The sequence below is a fragment of the Phocoena phocoena genome, chromosome 8 (genome assembly GCF_963924675.1).
Source record: "Phocoena phocoena chromosome 8, mPhoPho1.1, whole genome shotgun sequence".
NCBI classification, from domain to species: domain Eukaryota; kingdom Metazoa; phylum Chordata; class Mammalia; order Artiodactyla; family Phocoenidae; genus Phocoena; species Phocoena phocoena.
The window spans coordinates 63,798,774-63,819,605 of record NC_089226.1 but is presented as its reverse complement, the minus strand read 5'-3'; the positions used below and the strand labels follow the sequence as shown (position 1 = coordinate 63,819,605).

Below are 20,832 nucleotides of genomic sequence, written 5' to 3'. Positions count from 1 at the left end.
TGGATCATTTCAAACAGCACGCAAACCTACCTCCTGTCTTAAAACCCACACAAATCCTCCTTTGACTTCCTGCTTCTCTCCAGATCCTGCCTTCTTTCTTTGACCCCCTTGTAAAGCAAAACTCCTTGAAGGACTTGTCCAAATTTGCTGTCTTTACTACCTCACCGACCATTTTCTCCTCCACTCTAGCCAATCTGGTTTTCATTCCCAACCTCTCCACTGAAACTGCTTTTCCCAAGATTTCTAGCAACTTCCACGTTACCAAATCCAGTTTCCAGCTGTCCCTCAGACTCTGCTGATCACTCCTTCCTCCTGGAAACACTTGTCATGGGTTTCACACACCACACACCTCCGGTTCTTCTTCTGCTTCACCAGCTGCTCCCTTTTCATTTTCCATACTGGTTCTCCCCTAATTTCTTATCTCTAAACATCAGGGATCCCAGGGCTCAGTCCTCCATGCCCCTCGCCTATCTTTACACTCTCCTCGGTGACCTCACCCAGCGCCATAGCTTTAAATACCACCACATGCTAGTGACTCCCAAACTGCCCTCTCCAGCTCTAACCTCTATCTGAATCATGGACTTCTCTGTTCTAGAGGTGCTGAACATTTTTGATCACACATATACACACACACCGTGAAATACTTTTGAATTTGTGAATGTTTACTTATTTTAAAATTATATACTGGGCTTCCCTGGTGGCGCAGTGGTTGAGAGTCCGCCTGCTGATGCAGGGGACATGGGTTCGTGCCCCGGTCCGGGAAGATCCCACATGCCGCGGAGCGGCTGGGCCCGTGAGCCATGGCCGCTGAGCCTGCGCATCCGGAGCCTGTGCTCTGCAATGGGAGAGGTCACAACAGTGAGAGGCCTGCATACCACAAAAAAAATTAAAAAAAAAAAAAAAAAAAAAAAATTATATACTCTTACTATTGGCTAATATATTGTGTACAACATAACAAGTAGAAGAATGAGATACAGTTTACATAAACAAAATTTCAAATAGCTGGCTAGTCTCTGAGGGACCGTATTGACAACTTGGTAACAGTAGTGGTTGTAAATCATTTTTCAAATAGTCTTTTTGTTCATTACTAGTGTTTTGGCTTAACTCTTGTCAGATCTGATTAAATTGTCACTGTTTCTATCCCGTGATGTGGTTTGACAAGAGCTAGTACCAGGAGAGCAAGCTGTGTCAGCTCTGCACTCCCCTGTGGTTCACCGGCACTTGCATCATTGGTTCTGCATCGTGGGCCCAGGATTTCTACAGGAATTGTTCGAAGCTGCTTTCTACTTTGTGATGGTTCAGTGGGTTGAAACTAGATAATTTTAATCAGGAAATCTATTCAGTGAGGCACAACTGAAATTCTTCTCGAGACACTGAAAAGAAGTGAGTCAGTCAGTACCTCCCCACCCACAGGTCTCTTTCTTGGGGACCTTGTGCCTTCACACGTGTCTCTGACTTGTGGAGATGTGGACTGACTAAGGGACTAATTTTTTTTTTTTTTTTTTGGCTGCATCGGGTCTTAGTTGGGGCACATGGGATCTTTTGTTGCCGCGCGCAGGCTCTTCGTTGCGGCGCGTGGGTTTCTCTCTGGTTGTGGCGCGTGGGCTCAGTAGCACTGCAGCATGTGGAATCTTAGTTCTCCCACCAGGGATTGAACCCTCATCCCCTGCATTGGAAAGCGGATTCTCAACCACTGGACCACCAGGGTAGTCCCTAATCTTTTTTTTTTTTAAACAGAAGAACTTTAAAAAAATAATTTTTCTTTCAGTTTTATTGAGATATAATGGACATTCAGTACTGTATAAGTTTAAGATGTACAACATAATGATTTGACTTACATGTGTCATGAGATGATGACCACAGTAAACCTCCATCATCTCGTATAGATACAACATTGAAGAAATAGAAAAAAAATGTTTCTCCTTGTGATGAGAACTCTTAGGATTTACTCTTTTAACAATTTTCATACGTAACATACAGCAGTGTCAATTATATTTATCATGTTATACATTGCATCCCTAGTACTTATTCATCTTATACCTGGAAGTTTGTATTTTTTGACCACCTTTATCCAGTCTCCCTTTCTCCCACCCCCAAGCCCTGTGCAGCTCTGGTAACCACAAATCTGATCTCTTATTCTGTGAGTTTGTTTGTTTTTGAAATATAATTGATATACAACACTATGTTAGTTCCTGGTATGTGACACAGTGATTTGATATTTCTGTACATTTCAAAATGATCACCATGGTAAATCTGGTTTAATTGCTAAACCAGTGAACCTTTCTTTACGTCTTATTTTTTAGATAAAAATTAATACACATAGATGTGAAAATGCTTTGCTCACACTCTGGATCATTTTGTAAATGTAAATGATACCCCTGAGGTGTAGCATTCTACCTTGGAGACCACCGGTATAACCAGTGCCTTCTCAATACCAACACTTGCGTGGCCAAAAAATATCTTAAACTTGACATGTCTAAACAAAACATTTTATTCTCCTCTCTCCCTCCAAAATAAAACCCACTTCTCCCTCATCTCCTTCATCCCTCATCTCTGTAACTGGCATCCCTATTTGCCCAGTTGCTCAAGTTGAAAGCCTCAGTCTTCTTGGACTCTCTTGTTCTGTCATGCTCCTTACCGAATCCATTAGCAAATCCTGTCAGATCTGCCTTTACATTTTATCCTGAGCCTAACTAGTTTTCTCTTCCTCTGTTATTACCACTCTGTTCCAAACCACCACCATCTCCTGCCCAGTCTATTGCTATGGGCTCTGAATTGTTCTCCTTAGCCTTGCCTGTCTTCAGGCTGTTCTCCACACGGTAGCTAGAAGATCTTCTAGAAACATAAGTCAGATCATTTCACTGCCCCATTTGAAACCTCCAACACACTTAGAGTAAGGTCTAATTTCCTTACCATGACCTTCAAGAACCTCCGTAATCTGGCCCTTGCTTGCTTTTAGAGTCCATATCCTATCACCCAGCCCCTTTCACTATGTTCCTGCTACATTGGCTCTTTTGCTGTTAGGCAATACCATCACAAGGCTGTTTTCTCTCATTTCACTCTGCCGTCTGCTCAGAGAGGCCTTTCCCGGCTACTCTTCTAAAATAGCATTCATGCAAATTCCATCCCCACCACTCTTTGCCTTACCCTCTCTGCCTGTTTTACTTTGCTTCATTGCACTTACCTCTAGTTAGCATTCTACTATGTATTTATTTGTTTGCTCATTTATTGTTCATATTCTCCACTAGAATGAGAGCCCCGTTAGGGCAGGGCCCTGTCTGTCTCCTCTCCTGTATCTCCAGCCCCCAGAACAGTACTCTGCACATAATCAGTGCTAAGTATTTAACTGAATAAATGAGTAGATGAATCTTCACAGGAACAACAGATGAAATCCCAAGGATAGTTGCCAACACTAAGAGAAAAGACGGCCAAGGGCAAATCTTCGGGGAAATATTTAAATTGAGGGCAAAAGAGGCACTCTAGAGGAAGTGAAATCTCAGTCCCATTAACTAGGCATGAAGAAAACAGCACGCACTGGGGAAACTCAGCAAGGAAGGCGTCAAGTCCGGCTCATCTCTCTGCCCCAACTATAAGAATGTTTACAAATAACAAACTGAGCACACACCAAAAACCTGGACAGACGTGACAAATCAACCTCTCAGCCCAAGGGAGTGCTCTCACCTGTTATCCTGAAACACTCATTTAAAAGGAGTTCAAATCAGGATCCTGAGGCCACAGCACCGCCTCGAGCGCCATTGCCTCTGAGCCGTGACAAAGCAGCAGCTCCAGGAGACCCTGGGAATCCACGTGGGCTGCCTGTGGCTCTCCTTCAGAGGCAAGGCGTGATTCTTAAGAAAACAGTCAGATGCTGGAGAGTGACCCCTTTTATTAGGTTCACCATCTTAGCCACAGAGAGACCATAGTGTTTGTCCATAGCCTGAAATACTCAAAGGCCGTGGTATTGAAAAGAGGGCCAGCCTTCAGGTCTCTTTGTCACCATTAATCCTGGTCCCCACTGGTCTCTCCCTTTTGCATCAGAAAGGCTTTCTTTTTTTGAAGGGGAGAGAAAACAGCTGTGTGGGATTTGAGAATGGGATTTTAATGGTCACTGAAGACACACAAAAGCTTTGCTGTGATCGCAAAGTGTTCTGGGGGCAATTGACTCCTTTGTCTGGGGCAGCAAAACAAGCTGGCTGCTCAAGGAGAAAAGAGAAGCAACTGGAACTGGCATTGAGGTCTCTTTAGGTCAGATCTTTAGCAGATTTGCAAAGAGCTGTTTTCAGGAGTCTCTTCATGACATTTCAGAATCGCTTTTTAGTGTTTAGCCCATTTTTACCTTGTGAAAGGAACAAATTAATCTGGAAGGTGCTTGCCATGGATTATTTCTGTACGTCTTTCTCTCTGGAAGGAAGATGGAAACTGTGAGTGACAAGATGAGCTTGTTTATGTGGAGCAGGCCTTTCACTGTGAGAAAAAAGAACTGGTGCCCTCTTTTCTGCAGGGCGGCCCAAGGGGCATTTCTCAGTCCTTTGCTCACTTGAGAAATTGCAACAGATGTGGGATATCTTGAGGCTTCACAAAACGTAACCTTGAAAAGGCTTTGCGGGGTTTCAATAGTTCTAAGAAGGAGTGGACAACCAGAGCAGCGGGAGTCCGTCCAGTTACTCTTCGCAGAGAGAACCAGGTCCATTCTTGTCCACCTATATGAAGGGGATCGTTTTCTGCCAGAGGAACAGTAATAAAACAGACCAGACTGATCCGACTCTAAGTTATGATTCATGGGGCTGTTGGAATCATTGCCGTCGTATGGGCACTGTCCCTTTAGGTGGATGAGTGTTATGAAAACAGCTGTTCCCAAAATGGACATGGCTTGGGCTAGAGGAGCTCCTAACAGCCCTGGTTTTATTTTCCTGCTGCCAGTCTTCATGACAGCTGGCTTGTTAGAGCCATGAAGGGGTTATGCTCTCATTTACTGGCCTGCTTTAGGCACTGGGATAGTCAGGTGGAACACAGGATAAAAAGCCATGAATTCCTAGTACATAATTCAGCCCAGCTTTTCATGGGAGGTGAGCTGAAACCAGAGTAATTATGGAAACCATTATCCTGTAGGGCTGCATTTAGAGACTAAGTCTGGAATTATAGGCTCTGTCTGCCAGAGTTCTGTGCATCATCCCCATTATAATGTCATTTGCCAAGAGTTTGGTTCACTTTTAATTTTTTAAAAAATGTCATTAAATTAATTAAAAATGATATGTGAATATTGTAAAAGAAAATCCAAACAATATAAAAAAGTATTAAGATTTAGACTTTAGAGTAGACTTTGACTGATATCATTTAATTGTAAAAATAATATTTGAAATGTGGCATGTTTCATCTTACTATGATTTTTTTAAAAAGCCTCAGTTTTCTTTAAATTATGGGGTAAATAATGAAAAGACATTTTTATTACTGGTAATAGAGAACTTTGCCATGTTTACCCCTAAAAGTACATATGCAAATTGCATTTGTAGGGTAGGATGAAAACCAGTATTCCCCCTTACACACATTCAAGAGCTATAATAGCTAATTTTATCATGTGATATTTTGTTTTCTATTTCTTAGCAGCTTAGGTATAAAAGAAAATGTGTTTTATTCCAGTCAGACTCCCCTAATGCCCCATAGAGAATCCTTGGCAAAGTCTGGAATTGTGATTCAGTCGGCACTTTTATTCAGTGACCTTTTTCCTCTTTAAACTCAAAGCTCTTGATCTCATTGTAGGTGTATTTCACAGATTAGCTGTGGGACCTTGGCCAAATTATTTAATGTCCCTAAGTCTCTGTTTCTGTGAAATGGAGCTAATCATAGCGCCCAACTCCTTTGGGTGTTTCCAGAACTAAATGAGATAAAGTGTGTAAAGCTCGTGGCACAGTATCTAGTAGATGGTACGTACTCAACAAACGTCAGCCATCAGAAAGCCTGCTTTGGTGGTTATGATGATGTTCTTTAAATATTATACTAGGGAACCCACTTCAGTATATTTATATTCATATCCTAAAATAAGATATGAGCCCATGTTTAACTAAGAACACCAAAATATAATCAAAAGCATAGTTTATTAATTTCCTTGTAGTTTATTCTTTCAGGAGACATTTACTAGGCTTTGCTCTTTGTAATGTATCAATTTTATTACAAATATGAAGCATGCTGTTTTGCAGAGGTCATCTGTAAGACCCTTGAGATCACCCTCCCCACAGCCAACAGAGAGTGGGCTTTTTAAAACACAGCTTCTGGTCGTATTCTTCTCCTTTCAATGGCTCCTTTACCTGAAGGATAAAATCCAAAGGCCTGGCATTCAAGGACTTTTTCACTCTATCCCCAACCTTCCTTTCTTCCCTTTCCTCCCATGTCAGGCATGAATCTTTACAACCTGCCGCTCGTCCTATCTGGGGAGCTCCTACTCATCCTTCAAGGCCTGACACAAATGTGGCCTCCTCTAGGAAGCCTTCCAGGATGCCACCAGCCAGAATTAATAGCCCCCTCCTCTCTATTCTTCCAGCACCAGTCCTGTGTTCAGTGAATGATTTTCACTTTTATACTCCTCCTGTGAAGTAGGGAATGTCATCAGTGCTTGTGTTCAAAAATAATTAGTACCACTGTGATCCCTGCCCCTGAGGAGCTCATGGTCTAGAGAGAGAGGACCTGCGAATGCCTCTAACAGTGGGTGACAGAGACCATGGCAGAGAGGTGTACACAGGGAACCCAGAGGTGGCACACCTTCTGTATTCAGGGGGTTTGTATGGGGGAGTGTGGGGTCAGTGCCATCTGTTTACCTTCATCTCTAGCACTCACATCATCCTTCCTTGGCCTCTGTGCCCTCACTGACAAGATCATTTCCCCCTTTGGCTAGTCAGTTGCAGGGCTGGAACATACTACGATGGAGTACAAGAACGCTGCATTTTATGTCCAAATGGAACCTTCCAAAATGAGGAAGGGCAAATCACATGCGAACCATGCCCAAGACCAGAAAATCCTGGGGCCCTGGAGACTCCAGAAGCTTGGAATGCGTCTGAATGTGGAGGTGAGAATGCCCTCTGTCCCTTCTTACTCCTCCAATCTCCTGTATTGTTTAGCAGAAAGCATAAGTGCATTTCATTGCAGACAATGCGTACTGCACCATGGAATTCCTACCAGCAGGGACCGTATTGGGCTCATCATTGGCTCTCCAGTACCTAGCTCAATGCCTGACACATGCTGAACAAATGAATGAAGATCTGATAGAATACACTGACAGGAAAAAAATGTGTAAATGTTGCAATTGCATGTTTAATCACTGTAAATAAATATCCCCTGAGACCTGAGTGATCTCCCAGTGTGTAGGGACTACCTGAAAGTGTCCCAAAATGGAGGAAGTAGCGCTGATTCTTTTTCTAGCTTTGGTCTCAAAGTCAGAGCTTATTAATTTTTTAAAAAAAGTATCCATCTGGTTATTTTGTTAAAACTCTGTGAAGAGTTTGTGCGTGTGTGTTGCATTTTTAGTTTTTATTTGTTTTCTAATGGAAGTATAGTTGATTTATAATGTTGTGTTAATTATTAATGTACAGCTCAGTTATACATGTATATGCATTCTTTTTTAAAATATTCTTTTCCGTTATGGTTTATCACAGGATATTGAATATAGTTCCCTGTGCTGTACAGTAGGACCTTGTTGTTTATCCATTCCATATATACTAGCTTACATCTGCTAACACCGCACTCCCACTCCACCCCTCCCCCGACCCCCTCCCCCTTGGCAACCACCAGTCTGTTCTCTATGTCTGTGATTCTTATGAAGAGTTTTTAATTGTCTCTTATAAAATGTTAACCCTGGAGCCATGCTTACTTAGGTTCCGTGGGCTTCTTTCCTATTTACTTTACTAGTAAATGTCTTTATTAAACAGGAGAAGGGCCAGCTGTACTGACACTCTGTGGGCTCAAATGGAAGGTGTGATTTGATGTGGCGATTTGTAGGTGATGTCCACGGCAGAGTGCGCCGGAGCTCTGGCAGCCCTGCCTCTCCTTCTAGTGATTCCCAGAGCCAGATTTAGTTCCCACCTAAATGACTTCAAACTCAAGTGCAGGACCTTTTCTGGTTTAAAAATCAGATCCTCAGATTGACTGTGCGACTCCTAGCATACTTTGGCCTGTTATGAAATCCTGGAACTAACGGCAAGGTTGATAAGGAGGTACTTTGGGGCATCTGTTCACACTTGTGTGTGACCTTAATAGATATATTTATAGTAAATCAGAATATTAGTAATAATAATAATAATTGCTAATGCTTATTGTATACTTGCCTATACCAGGCATCATGCAGGCATTCATGAATAATTCCATGAGTTGTTCATATGGTTATTGTATCACTACAAAAACTTTATGAGGTTAAAGAGACTCAAGGTCACACAGCCAAAGAGTAGAGGATTTGGAATCAGCAGCCAGGTCTGACAGACACCAGACTCCTCCCTCAGGTGTGTTTGTTAAATGCCATTATATCTGTACCTTATGGGTAGAAAGAAAACCATGAAAATTAATAGAGGAGAGATGATTAGGAATATAAGAGACGGCAGATTTTTATAGCATCTTGCCAATGCCAGGCCAATTCCTAAGGAATGTGTGCTTTTAGAAATCCTTTTGTTTATGGCTGTGATACTTGTCATAAACTTAAAAAATATAATAAAGTACGGTGTTTAAAGTAAATAAATGCCTCTGGGTCCCTCTGTCAATGTGGATTGGATTGGTTGCATTTAGTACACTAATTGAGGGAGGCCAGGACACACCTTAGCATAAGGAGATGTAACTTAGTAAATATAATTGGTAAAAAGGGGAGACTCTTCCGTGACCAGAAGAGTCTTTATATCACTAGGATGTAATCAGCTGGGTGAGGGTGTACTTCTGGGTCGAATTACCACATTGACTGCAGGCAGAGAACCCTCTCTCTAGGGGCTCCTGCACTGCAGCAGCTGCCTGGGCCCTGGGTAGTCCTAAGCCTGCAGCCTACGCAGGCCTGCTCCATAATCCAGAAGGGTCCACACTTGTCTCCACCTTTGCACTGTGCTGTGTAGCCCTGTGTGTAAACATCAGGCACCCACATGCCACCTTGTCAGTGTCCACAGCAGAGCTGGACAGTTTCTCTCGCTGAGGTGGGAGCTGAGGTCCGCATGGGGTGACAGGCCTGACCACATCTCTCTGATCTCATCTGCAGCGAGATGGGAAAGGCTCTGCCCAGGGGCCTTGCTCACCTAAGGTCATTGATCCCCCCAGGTCTGTGCCAACCTGGTGAATATTCCACGGATGGCTTTGCACCCTGCCAGCTCTGTGCCCTGGGCACATTCCAGCCTGAAGCTGGCCGTACTTCCTGCTTTCCCTGTGGAGGAGGCCTCCTCACCAAACACCTGGGAGCCACTTCCTTCCAGGACTGTGAAACCAGAGGTGAGGACTTGGCAGCTTGCCTCTTCCCGGAATTGAATTTCCCCTTTTGAGAACCGTGGTAAAGCCCCAGTCAAGCTCAGCCGAGGTGACCTGTGTGGGCCCCAGTGGCAGGGAGGACAGGTCCCTACGGCCATTCGTCCCTGCTGGATGTGCAGGGAGCACAGGAACTCCCTAGACATGGTCCTCCCCTTCGAACGGGGCTGACTGCAAGACAGCCGGGGAGATGGGCAGGTTGACTCCACAGGCTCCCTCTGCTCCTTGCTTCCAGGCCTCCTCTAGCTCCTTGCTTCCAGGCCTCCTCTAGCTCCTCACCCTTCCCTAGAGTTCCCTGCTCCAGAACAGGCCCTACGCCTTCTCCAGAGCCTCACCCCGCTGCCTTCTGCAGGAGCCCAGCCCCAAGCCCGGGGTCAGCTCTGCGCCCCTCCAGGCTCCCAGGCCCGCTGTGCATGAAGACAGAGCTGTGAGTGTTCACGCCCGACAATGGCACAGACAATGAACTCAGAAGATACACCCGTACCTCGTTCCCTTTGTGTTTTTCTCAGTGTCATGAGTCACAAGTCGCACCCAAGCTGGCTATTTAGGGAATTAAGTGTTGATTAGCCCCGGAGTAGTAGGAAAGCAGTACTTATTTGGGCATAGACATTTCTGTCCCAAACTGCGAAAGCTTTCGTGTTACATCTGATGAAAATAACAGTCTTTTTTTTTTTTTTTCGTTCTCTCCACCTTCCCCCACCCCTACAGTTCAATGTTCACCTGGACATTTCTACAACACCACCACTCACCGATGTATTCGTTGCCCAGCAGGAACATACCAGCCAGAATTTGGAAAGAATAATTGTGTTTCCTGCCCAGGAAATACCACGACTGACTTTGATGGCTCCACAAACATAACCCAGTGTAAAAGTAGGTCTCTCTCTAAGGCTTTTCACAGTCCTTGATTAAGAGGGCAAGCACCGGGGATTCCCTGGTGGCGCAGTGGTTGAGAGTCCGCCTGCCGATGCAGAGGACACGGGTTCATGCCCCAGTCCGGGAAGATCCCACATGCCGCAGAGCGGCTGTGCCTGTGAGCCATGGCCGTTGAGCCTGCGCGTCCGGAGCCTGTGCTCCGCGACAGGAGAGGCCAAAACAGTGAGAGGCCGCGTACCACAAAAAAAAAAAAAAAAAAAGAGGGCAAGCACCTGGGTCCACCTAGGGGGTGCGGGTTGGCAGGGGTCCCTGGTTCATTCAGGACCGCGGAGCCGTTGTTAGGCCTCCTCAGGGCTCTGCAGCTCAGTGCTGGACCTGCAGGCACTCACCTGTATTGGTGCAGGCTACTTCTCCAGGCACATTCACAAGCTGTACTTGCTGTAATTTGCTCCCAAGGGTAAAGTGTCAGTTCAGCCCTGTTCAGCAAGCACTGTTTGAGGACCTGTTATGTGCCAGGCAATGCAAGCAGAATCAGTCCCTGGCCCTGCAGCAGCACAGGCTGTGGGACTGCAGAGGAAAGAGCTACTCCCTCTTGTCTGGAGAGACGAGGAAAGGTTTTGATGGGGAGGGTTGGGGGAGAGTGGGAGAAAGAACTTCACGCCCAAGAGAGCAGCTGGGAGGAAGCACAGACTCAGAAAAGTGAAAGGCTTTATGGGAAGAGACCCCTGGACCTGATCAGGGAATGTGCTGCAGGGAGTCTGAAGCAGACCAAGAAAGGAAGCCTTGTTGACTGGAAAAAAAAAAAAAAAGCACAACCTAAAAGTTGAGAGTTATGTTTTATTCGGCTCACAAAACTGAGAACTTAAGCCCGGGACACAGCCTCTCTGATAGCTCTGAGGGACTGCTCCAAAGAGGAAGGGGAGGAACCAGGATATATATGAGTTTTTGCAACAAAGACCAGGTAGTCGGAACATCAAGATTACTGTTAATTAAACAAGACTCGATATCTCAAGGTAAGGAAGTTAGCGCTTTTCTGTGTAAGGGAAGATACAAGAGTCTGGGCTCACTGAAATCTTTCCTTTGCTCTGCACCTCAGCTCCCTGGGGCCAGTATCCTGTGCTTTCTCATCCTGAGTCTCCTCAGGGTGCATCATTTGGAGTGGCTGCAGTGTGATGGCTTGGTGGCCGCAACATCCTTTGTTTACTGACATGGCAGGCAACGTTTTTTCTTTTTTTAAATTTTACTTATTTTTATTTATTTATTATTTTGGGCTGTGTTAGGTCTTTGTTGCTGTGCGCGGGCTTTCTCTAGTTGCGGCGAGTGGGGGCTACTCTTCATTGCAGTGCGTGGGCTTCTCATTGCTGTGGCTTCTCTTGTTGCGGAGCACGGGCTCTAGAGCACGGGGGCTTCAGTAGATGCAGTGCATGGGCTCAGTAGTTGTGGCTTGTGGGCTCTAGAGCACAGGCTCAGTAGTTGTGGCACACGGGCTTAGTTGCTCCGCGGCATGTGGGATCTTCCTGGACCAGGGCTCGAACCCGCGTCCCCTGCATTGGCGGGTGGATTCTTAACCACTGCGCCACCAGGGAAGCCCAGCGTTTTTTCATTGACAGCCTTGACTGCCAGACTAGGGAGCTTAGTTTGTATTCTGTAGGAATGGGGAGGTAAATCATTCAAGGACTTGCTGTTTGGACTTGGTTTGTTTGCTTCTTTGTTTTTAACTATTGTGTAAAATTCTCTAGTAAAGGCCAGCTGACAACCTCAGCTGGTTCAGCAATGTGGGGGAGCAAGAGGCCTCCCCAAACTGGAAGAGTAGGGGATTGAAGGGGGCAGTGAATCACTTGAATTTATGACTGGAAGCTTATCTGGTTTTCTCTCTACCCCGATGAAGCCCTTTTAACAACATCCTCACAAGTAGCTGTCTAGTCTCTTTTTCGTTAAATTAAAAAAAATTTTTAACATCTTTATTGGAGTGTAATTGCTTTACAATGGTGTGTTAGTTTCTGCTTTATAACAAAGTGAATCAGCTATACGTATACATATATCCCCATATCTCCTCCCTCTTGCGCCTCCCTCCCACCCTCCCTATCCCACCCCTCTAGGTGGTCACAAAGCACGGAGCTGATCTCCCTGTGTTATGAGGCTGCTTCCCACCAGCTATCTATTTTACATTTGGTAGTGTATATAAGGCCATGCGACGCTCTCACTTCATCCCAGTTTACCCTTCCCCCTCCCCGTGCCTTAACAAGAAGCTTACTGCCGCTCATAATATCCTAGTCTGTTGGTAGATTAGACTTGGGAAGTTCACAGTGTAAGAAGATTCTTTTCCCGTCAAGATGAAATGTTTCCTTGCCTTCCCACCCCTGGTCCTTGGAGCTGCATGGCACAGTTCCTCAGGTAGCCAGTCAGGCTCGGAGGCAGTTTTCTTGACTCCATGACTCTCTCCTCTCCCTCTTCTCTTCCAGGAACAAAAGGCTGTTTTTTTGGTTTTTTGTGTTTTTTTCCTACTGGGAATAATAAATCCCAGTTACAACTAGAGAGGCCAAAGGTGATCCTTCAACATCTTCTCTTGAACAGGTTCACCTGACAGTTTTAAACATTAAGCTCCTTTAGGGCAAGAATATTTGTTGGATGAATGGAGATTCAGTGAGTGAAGTGTGGCTGAGGTGGTGTGTGTGTGTGTGTGTGTGTGTACGCACAAATGTGTATGCTCCTTGCCTTTGGTGCCAGAGGTGAGTATCCAGCATGGCCTACACTGACTGATAGCTGAATGGAATTCTCTTCCCCACTTAAAAATAAAACATGGTCTTGACCAGAGAGAAAAGTGAAAGAGTATGGCTGTCATGTCTTCATCAAAGATCTCTAGGAAGGGGTCAAATATCCTTTGCTGAGCAGTAAGCTCTATTCTCCCTATTTTGACAGACCTACAAGTTCTGTGCCATGCATTCTCCTGGCACTTGGACTTTGTAAACAAAACAGTAAAAACTAAAGTTATCCTTTTGTTTCACAAACACCTGTCCCTGACCTTGAACGCCTTCAAGTTAATGAGAAAATGATGCCCTGGGAACCCAGAGGGGTGGGCTCTGTTGTGGGAAGTTAATGTAGTTGGGCTCCCAGTGGGGGCTGTGGGCACTACAGGGCAGACTCATTCCTGGGATGATGTCATTTCCGGGGGCAATAGGGTTCTCCTCAGCCGAGCGGGGGGTGGCCATGACATCATTGTTATTATTATTTTTTGACCATGACATTATGACAGCTGTGTTGTGCCTTTGTAACTCATGGCATTTCCTCTTCCAGACAGAAGATGTGGAGGGGAGCTAGGTGATTTCACTGGATACATCGAATCCCCAAACTACCCAGGCAATTACCCTGCCAACACAGAATGTACCTGGACCATCAACCCACCCCCCAAGCGCCGCATCTTGATTGTGGTCCCTGAGATCTTCCTGCCCATAGAGGATGACTGTGGAGACTACCTGGTGATGCGGAAAACTGGTGCGTCTCACCTGTCTGCTCCTCTCCCCTTCTGAGGCCAGCTGGAAAGCCTGATGGCACGCTGCCTGGCTTTGTTATTTAAAACATTTTTTATGGACGTATAGTTGATTTACAATATCATGTAAGTTTCAGGTGTACAGCACAGCGATTCAGTCATATATATGTGTGTGTGTGTGTGTGTGTGTGTATATATATATATATATATATGTGTGTATATATATATATATATATATGTATATACTTTTTCAGATTTTTTTCCCTTATAGGTTATTACATAATATTGAGTATAGTTCCCTGTGCTATACAGTAGGTCCTTGTTGGTTATGCCTGGCTTTAAATGGGAGAAGCGGGCCTAGAATGCCACCTCGTATTAGAACAGAGATGGGACATGAGTTTGTAGAGTTTGCCAAGAAAACAAAATTTAGACAAAAACCACAGGTTGAGGCCTCCTGTTGAACCCTAGAGGAAGCGATCCTGAAGGTCAGTCTTCCCTCTGTGCTCACTGGGAACCCTCTTCCACAAGGACACAGAGTGTCAGTGAAGCTCATGCAGGGCTGGCTTCAGGACCCCAGACACTTGCCTCACCCTAGGAAGCAACTCATGGCTTAGGGACTGACCAAGACAAAGGGTGTGGTCCAGCCAGGAGGGACCCGCCTCCCATCCTGATGCATGACCCAGTGTCTATAAAAGGATACTGTCACCAACGCAGCTTAGAGGCAGTGTCATGAGCGGGCTCTGCCTGGATCTGAATCCCAGCTCCACCTCTTACTAGTTCTATGATCTTGGGAATACGTTCGGGAACTTTCTGTGCCCCAGAGTGCTCATCTGTTAAAATGGGGATAATAATAGTTGCTACCTCATAGGGTTATCATGAGGAATAAATGCATTTTTATTTGTAAAGCACTTAGAATAATAATGACACATACTACTTAAGTATTCGCCATTCTTATTAGTGGTTACAATGTCTGGAGTCAGGTGTGGGTTTGAATCCTGATTTTTCATACTGGCTGTGTGACCCTGGGCAAGTAATTAATTTCTCCGTAAGTGAGATAACCACTGCACCAACTTCCTCTGGTTTTGGGGGGTGGGGGCTAAGTGAGATAAAAGTCTGTAACGTGCAGAGCACACTGCCTGGTCTAAGGAACCATGTGGTGAACGGCGGAGATTGTTACCAGGTTGCAGCAGGTTGGCCGGGCAATGTGAGAGCCTGACCTCAGCTCCTGCAGTGAGTGCTGCAGCCTGGGTGCTGCCGTTTGCCAGCCATGGGCCTTGCAGTTAGCCTTTACTGGGGCCCACAGTCACGACTGTGGGCCTTACGAGGACTCAGCTGGTCCTGAAGAGCCCTTGTACATAACTTGTTTTGTGGTGTGAGTATTTGAAAAGATGAGTGTTCATTATCTGCAGGCTCAGTGATGAGTCTTGAACCCCATCCCCTCCCACCTCCCTTGGCAGCTTCATCCAATTCTGTGACAACGTATGAAACCTGCCAGACCTACGAACGCCCCATCGCCTTCACCTCTAGATCCAAGAAGCTGTGGATTCAGTTTAAGTCCAATGAAGGGAACAGCGCCAGAGGGTTCCAGGTCCCATACGTGACATACGATGGTAAGCACTGTGAAACTCAGGCTGCAGCACGCATAAGAAGGTTCTCTGCTCCGAACAGAATCAACTCCTGGGCCAGCTGGTAGACTGCTGACAAGCACGCATGCTCAGAAAGGCAGGCAGGATATGGAGAAAGGACATCGCTGACTCACAGGTGCCAAGTTTTAAACAGGCATTTGGGGATACTGACTACAAGGATGAACAGATGTTTTAGAAAGTAAATGAACGCGAGCATAGTTTTGTGGGTCAGAACGTGGGCGATGGCGTCAGCCAGGTTGGGTTTAATCTCTTCTGCAACTTTGTGGATGTTACTTACCATCTCTAGGCTTCATTTTCTCAGTGTGTAAATAAGGATCATCGTTAGACTTAATGTGAGAGTTCAATAGGATAATCCATAAAGGACTTGGTGCAGTGCGTGGCACATAGTAAATACTCAATAAATATTAACTTACTACAATTGCAGCTTTTTAAATATAGAATCCCAGGAAATGAGGAAAAAGACCTGAGTTCTGGTCTTGTCTCTGCCACTAACTTGCTGTGTAACTTTGGGCAAGTTAGATGACTTCTCTGGTTTCATTTTCTTCTTGTTAAATGAAGGGGTGGCCTATGTGAGCCCTGGGGCCCTACCAAGCTCTGAGACTTGGGTGACAAACATTGACTAGGAACACAAAATGAACTGGACCTTGTCCTGGGAGACCTCATAACCTAGCGGGGGAAGAGTTATCTGTTCATCGTGAACTTATTCATTCATCCATGCCACAAATATTTAATGAGCATCTAGTATGCCAGGTATTGGGTGAGGTGCTGGAGACAACACAGTTAGTGACAGAGATACAAAACAGAATATGGTGTCATACATGCTACAATGGGGCATATACAAGGCTCTGTGTGAGACAGAAAAAGGGGCAGCCATTCATTTTGCATGGGTTTTTGGAAAGAATAGAGCAAAGTCTCAAGAGATTTGTGTCTTGAAAGAATATGTAAGTTTTCTTATAAATGGGAGGAAGAACATTCAGGAAAAGGGAATGATATAGGCCAAAGAATGGAGTACCTGGCATGTTGGGGACTAATGATTTTGCCAGTTGGTAGGGTGCGTGGGGCTCAGCAGTGAGAGATGAGATTAGAAGCAGGTGGGGTTAGGCTATGAAGAGTCTCAAGTGCCAAGCTCAAAAGGGTGGACCTAATCTTATAGGGAGCCACTGAAGGTTTTTAGGCAGACAGGTGTGAAAAGTAGGTGTTTTGGAAAGACGATATTCTATGGAGTTCCTAAAAACACCTCACATAGTTTATTTCTAACATGTGACAAACTCTAGAATCATCATCCTGGTGCCTGAAACCATGTCAAACACTAAGACAAGGGCCCTTAGTATCAGACTCCTAGGTGGACACACATGGCTCCCAGGTGGCTCTGCTGGGATTTAGAGCATCTTATCTCCCCAAAGGCAGCCAGCCAACAACCTCCCCCATCTAGGATCAGGAAGGAGCCAAAAAGCCACAGAGACTCCAGAACAAATGTCACCAAAGTTCACACATTTCAGTCAGGCTGTTCTCAACTCTGTGACACATGAAAACGTCTTGATTTTTTTCTTTAATTCAAACAAAGGGTTGTAGCTTGAACCAGGGGAAATGACATATAACCCTGGTTAGGCCCACAAGAGTGTGTCTGAAATGTATGGACACCAAGGGGAGAAGAGAGGGTGCAGGTGGGATGAACTGGGAGATTGGAATTGACATATATACACTAATATGTATAACATAGATAACTAATGAGAGCCTGCTGTATAGCACAGGGAGCTCCACTTCGCTGTACAGTAGAAACTAACACAACATTGTTAAACAACAATACCCCAATTAAAAAAAAAAAATTGTGTCTGTCACAGCAGAAAATAGTTGAAAACTATAAATACTTTTGGCCGTGCAGAAGCCTTTCAGGTCTTCACCAGAGCCTATTTAATTTTTTCTTTCAACCTATATTTCAGACAGTTTTGATATCTGGTTCCAAGCCCAGAAGAATAGCAGTCACATTGAGAAGGGGCAGCTGAGGCTGCTACAGACTAGCCCACTGGCCTGGAGAGCAGGGAGCACCGTAGCTGCGGCTAACGTGTGCTGAGCTTATGAGGACCAGGCATATGCCAAGTGCCCTTGACACGGCACGTTCCTCACAGCCACCCATGCAGTGGACACGACTCTCCTGATTTTACAGATGAGGCCACTCTGGCTTAGAGATTTAAGTAACTGCCTGAGAGCACAGCAGGACAAAGTTGCAGGGGTCTTTGGGACTCCTGAGTTCTTACCTACAACACTGGAGTGCTTTTCTCATGACAGTTGGAGCAAGTGAGGAGACACAGGAGTTCTTTTTTTAAAATAAATTTATTTAGTTAGTTTTGGCTACACTGGGTCTTCGTTGCTGCACGCGGGCTTTTCTCTAGTTGCGGTGAGCTGGGGCTACTCTTCGTTGTGGTGAGCAGGCTTCTCATTGCGGTGGCTTCTCTTGTTGCGGAGCACGGGCTCTAGGCGCACGGGCTTCAGTAGCTGTGGCATGCGGGCTCAGTAGTTGTGGCTTGCGGGCTCTAGAGTGCTGGCTCAGCAGTTGTGGCACACAGGCTTAGTTGCTCCACGGCATGTGGGATCTTCCCGGACCAGGGCTTGAACTCATGTCTCCTGCATTGGCAGGCAGATTCTTAACCACTGTGCCCGACACTGGGAAGCACAACACTGTAGTTCTTAAAAGCAGAGGAAAGATTTTTTAAAAAGACGGTGGTTTGGAAGCATTTGGGATAGTGGCAAACAGCTCTCTAGAACAGTGACAGGCGTTCCTAATGGTGAACTCCTCATCAAAAGGAGCTAATTCTCTGAGGTAGAGACTCTGCAGTAGAGGAATTCAAGATTAAAAAAAAAGAAAACGTACCCTCATTCATATTTTATAGATTTTGTATTCACGAAAATGAAAGGATAAGAAGAAAGAGACCACATGAATAGAGGACCAGCGATATTGTACATGTATTAAATTAGTAATTATGAGTATTATCCTATGAATTTCCATTTCCCATCACTTGAGCAGGAGACACTTTTTCTCCCACACAGTTCCAGTGATGTTCTTATGATTTGTTTGGATTTGTTGCACATAATATGCATACAAAGAGGCATTCTTCTCTGCCTGGAATTTAAAAAAGATTGTGTTTTGCATATGCTTGATTTGAATTATGACTGTAGGAAATAGGCTAGACTTTGAAATGCTACTGATGCATCAAGGAAAATGAGGACTAAGAGTTGAGCAGCATGAAGGTCACTGGTGACCCCAACAAGCAGTTTTGGAGGAGTGCTGGGGGCCAGAGTTGACTGGAATGGGTGTGAGAGAGAAAGAAAGGAATCGAATTGGAGATAGTGAGTGCTGACAATTGTTTCAAGGAGTTTTGCTACAAAGGGGAGCGGAGACGTGGGATGGAAGCTGGAGGGAGAAATGAGGTCTAGAGAGGGCTTTTTAAAAAAACATTGGAGACACAACAGCATGTTTGCATGCTAGTGTGAAAGACCAGCAGAGAGAAAATTTCATCACGTAGGAAAGGAAGGGCAGAATTAGTGGAACAACGTCCTTGATTTGGTGAGAGGACATGAAGCTGGTAAGCAAAGTGGAGGGATGGGTCTTGGCTGGATATACAGAGGTTCATCTGAGGGAGGAATAGGAGAGATGGATGCAGATGCTGGTGGGTGAGAGGAGGTAGCAGGTGAGTCTGTGAAAGTCCTCTCTGATTGCCTTCTTAGTATCAGAGAGGTCATTGTTCTGATGGCAGCTACAGAAGGGGCATTTCTCAGAACCTTATTTGAAAAATGAAAGAGTCAGCCTGGAAAGAACTAAAGCATACCAATGCAAAATATGTCCTTTATTCAAACAGAGGACTACCAGGAACTCATTGAAGACATAGTTCGAGATGGCAGGCTCTACGCATCAGAGAACCATCAGGAAATACTGAAGGTGAGCATGCCCCCGAGGGGGCCACGGCAGTCACCCACAGGGCTCGCCAGGCGCCTCCGAGGAAGGGTTTCCTCTTGCTACCTTTCAGACACTGAGCCTGCTCTGGGCTGAGGTCAGTTTTATATCTTCACCAGACTTAGTTTTTTTTTTAAAAAAACTCAAGGGGCCATTTTTAGTGTTGTCAAATAAAGTAGTATTTTTTAGTTTGGAAATGTGTGGAGGAGCAGAGGGAAACTTGTTTATCAGAAATCCAAGCCAGCGGCAACTCATGTTTCCATGTTCATTCTCCAAATAGTTGAAGATTCTTGGCTCCTTGCTCATCCTTCCAGCCTGAAGTCCACCAAATTTTAGATACTTATAAGTATAAATAAACACTTGCCATATCACTAACGCTATAAATATTCCCCAAATTCCAAAGTTATCACGTGGTTTAGAAAAACAATTTTTTACACATTAAATTTTTAAAATAAAAGTAATATGTGCTCTTTATAGATACTTAGGAAACAAAAATTGGGACTAAAAAAGATAAAAATCAGAGGAGACAATTTTCACAAAGTGTTTTTCAGCTGATCAACCTACCGCCTAACAGTGGGACATTATAGTTCCATTGGCAAAATGTCATAATGTTAAAATATTTTGGCCCAGTAACAAAATTCTGTTCTTTTCAGGATAAGAAACTGATCAAGGCTCTGTTTGACGTTCTGGCCCACCCCCAGAACTATTTCAAGTACACAGCCCAGGAGTCCCGGGAAATGTTTCCAAGATCCTTCATCCGATTGCTCCGTTCCAAAGTGTCCAGGTTTCTGAGACCTTACAAATGAGCCTGCCCACGTGCCACTCAACACAGCACTGGGCTGTGGGCTGGTGGAACACAGCGATCTGCTTCTGCAGCCAGCATAGCCGGATAACGCTGCCTCTAGTAGCAGTGCCTGGTTAGAGTTCAATTTTTATAGATAATACAGATATTTTGGTAAATTGAACTTGGTTTTTCTTTCCCAGCATTGTGGATGTGGACTGAGAACGGCTTTGAGTCTTACTCGCTTCTCATTGCTGTGGGCACATGTCTTGGATATGTCAAGGGCTGGCTGAGCGGGACTTCAGTCAGCTCAGGTGAGATGCACGTGTCCTTCTTGGTCCTCACTCCTCCTTGAGGGGCCTGCCTTGTCTGAGACTTCAGCTTCTTCCAGCATAGTCCTCCCTAAGGGAGCCCTCTGCATTCAGGTGTCGGCTCCGACCAGGCAGAGCAGGAAAGGGGGGAGGGAGGGAGGGAGAGTCCTCCAGGCATCATCGACCCACCCGGGACCTGGGAGGACTCGGTGACTCCACAGCCTTCTCCAGCCTGTGTGACCTAAGTTTGATCCCAGAAGCTTGAGTCCTAAGCAGTGATCACTAGAAATTACTTACAGCAGAAAGAA

At 45.2% G+C, this 20,832-nt stretch overlaps 1 protein-coding gene across 1 annotated transcript in view; it reads left to right on the top strand.

Annotated features, from left to right (window-relative positions):
- Positions 1–20,238, top strand: part of SCUBE2 (signal peptide, CUB domain and EGF like domain containing 2) — a 65,173-nt gene extending 44,935 nt beyond the window's left edge. The window contains exons 16-22 of the mRNA XM_065881626.1: positions 6,887–7,057; positions 9,277–9,444; positions 10,186–10,347; positions 13,645–13,842; positions 15,295–15,447; positions 19,338–19,417; positions 20,086–20,238. Coding sequence (XP_065737698.1) covers positions 6,887–7,057; positions 9,277–9,444; positions 10,186–10,347; positions 13,645–13,842; positions 15,295–15,447; positions 19,338–19,417; positions 20,086–20,238 — 1,085 coding nt within the window. The remainder of the gene's footprint in view (positions 1–6,886; positions 7,058–9,276; positions 9,445–10,185; positions 10,348–13,644; positions 13,843–15,294; positions 15,448–19,337; positions 19,418–20,085) is intronic.
- Positions 20,239–20,832: the final 594 nt, after the last annotated feature.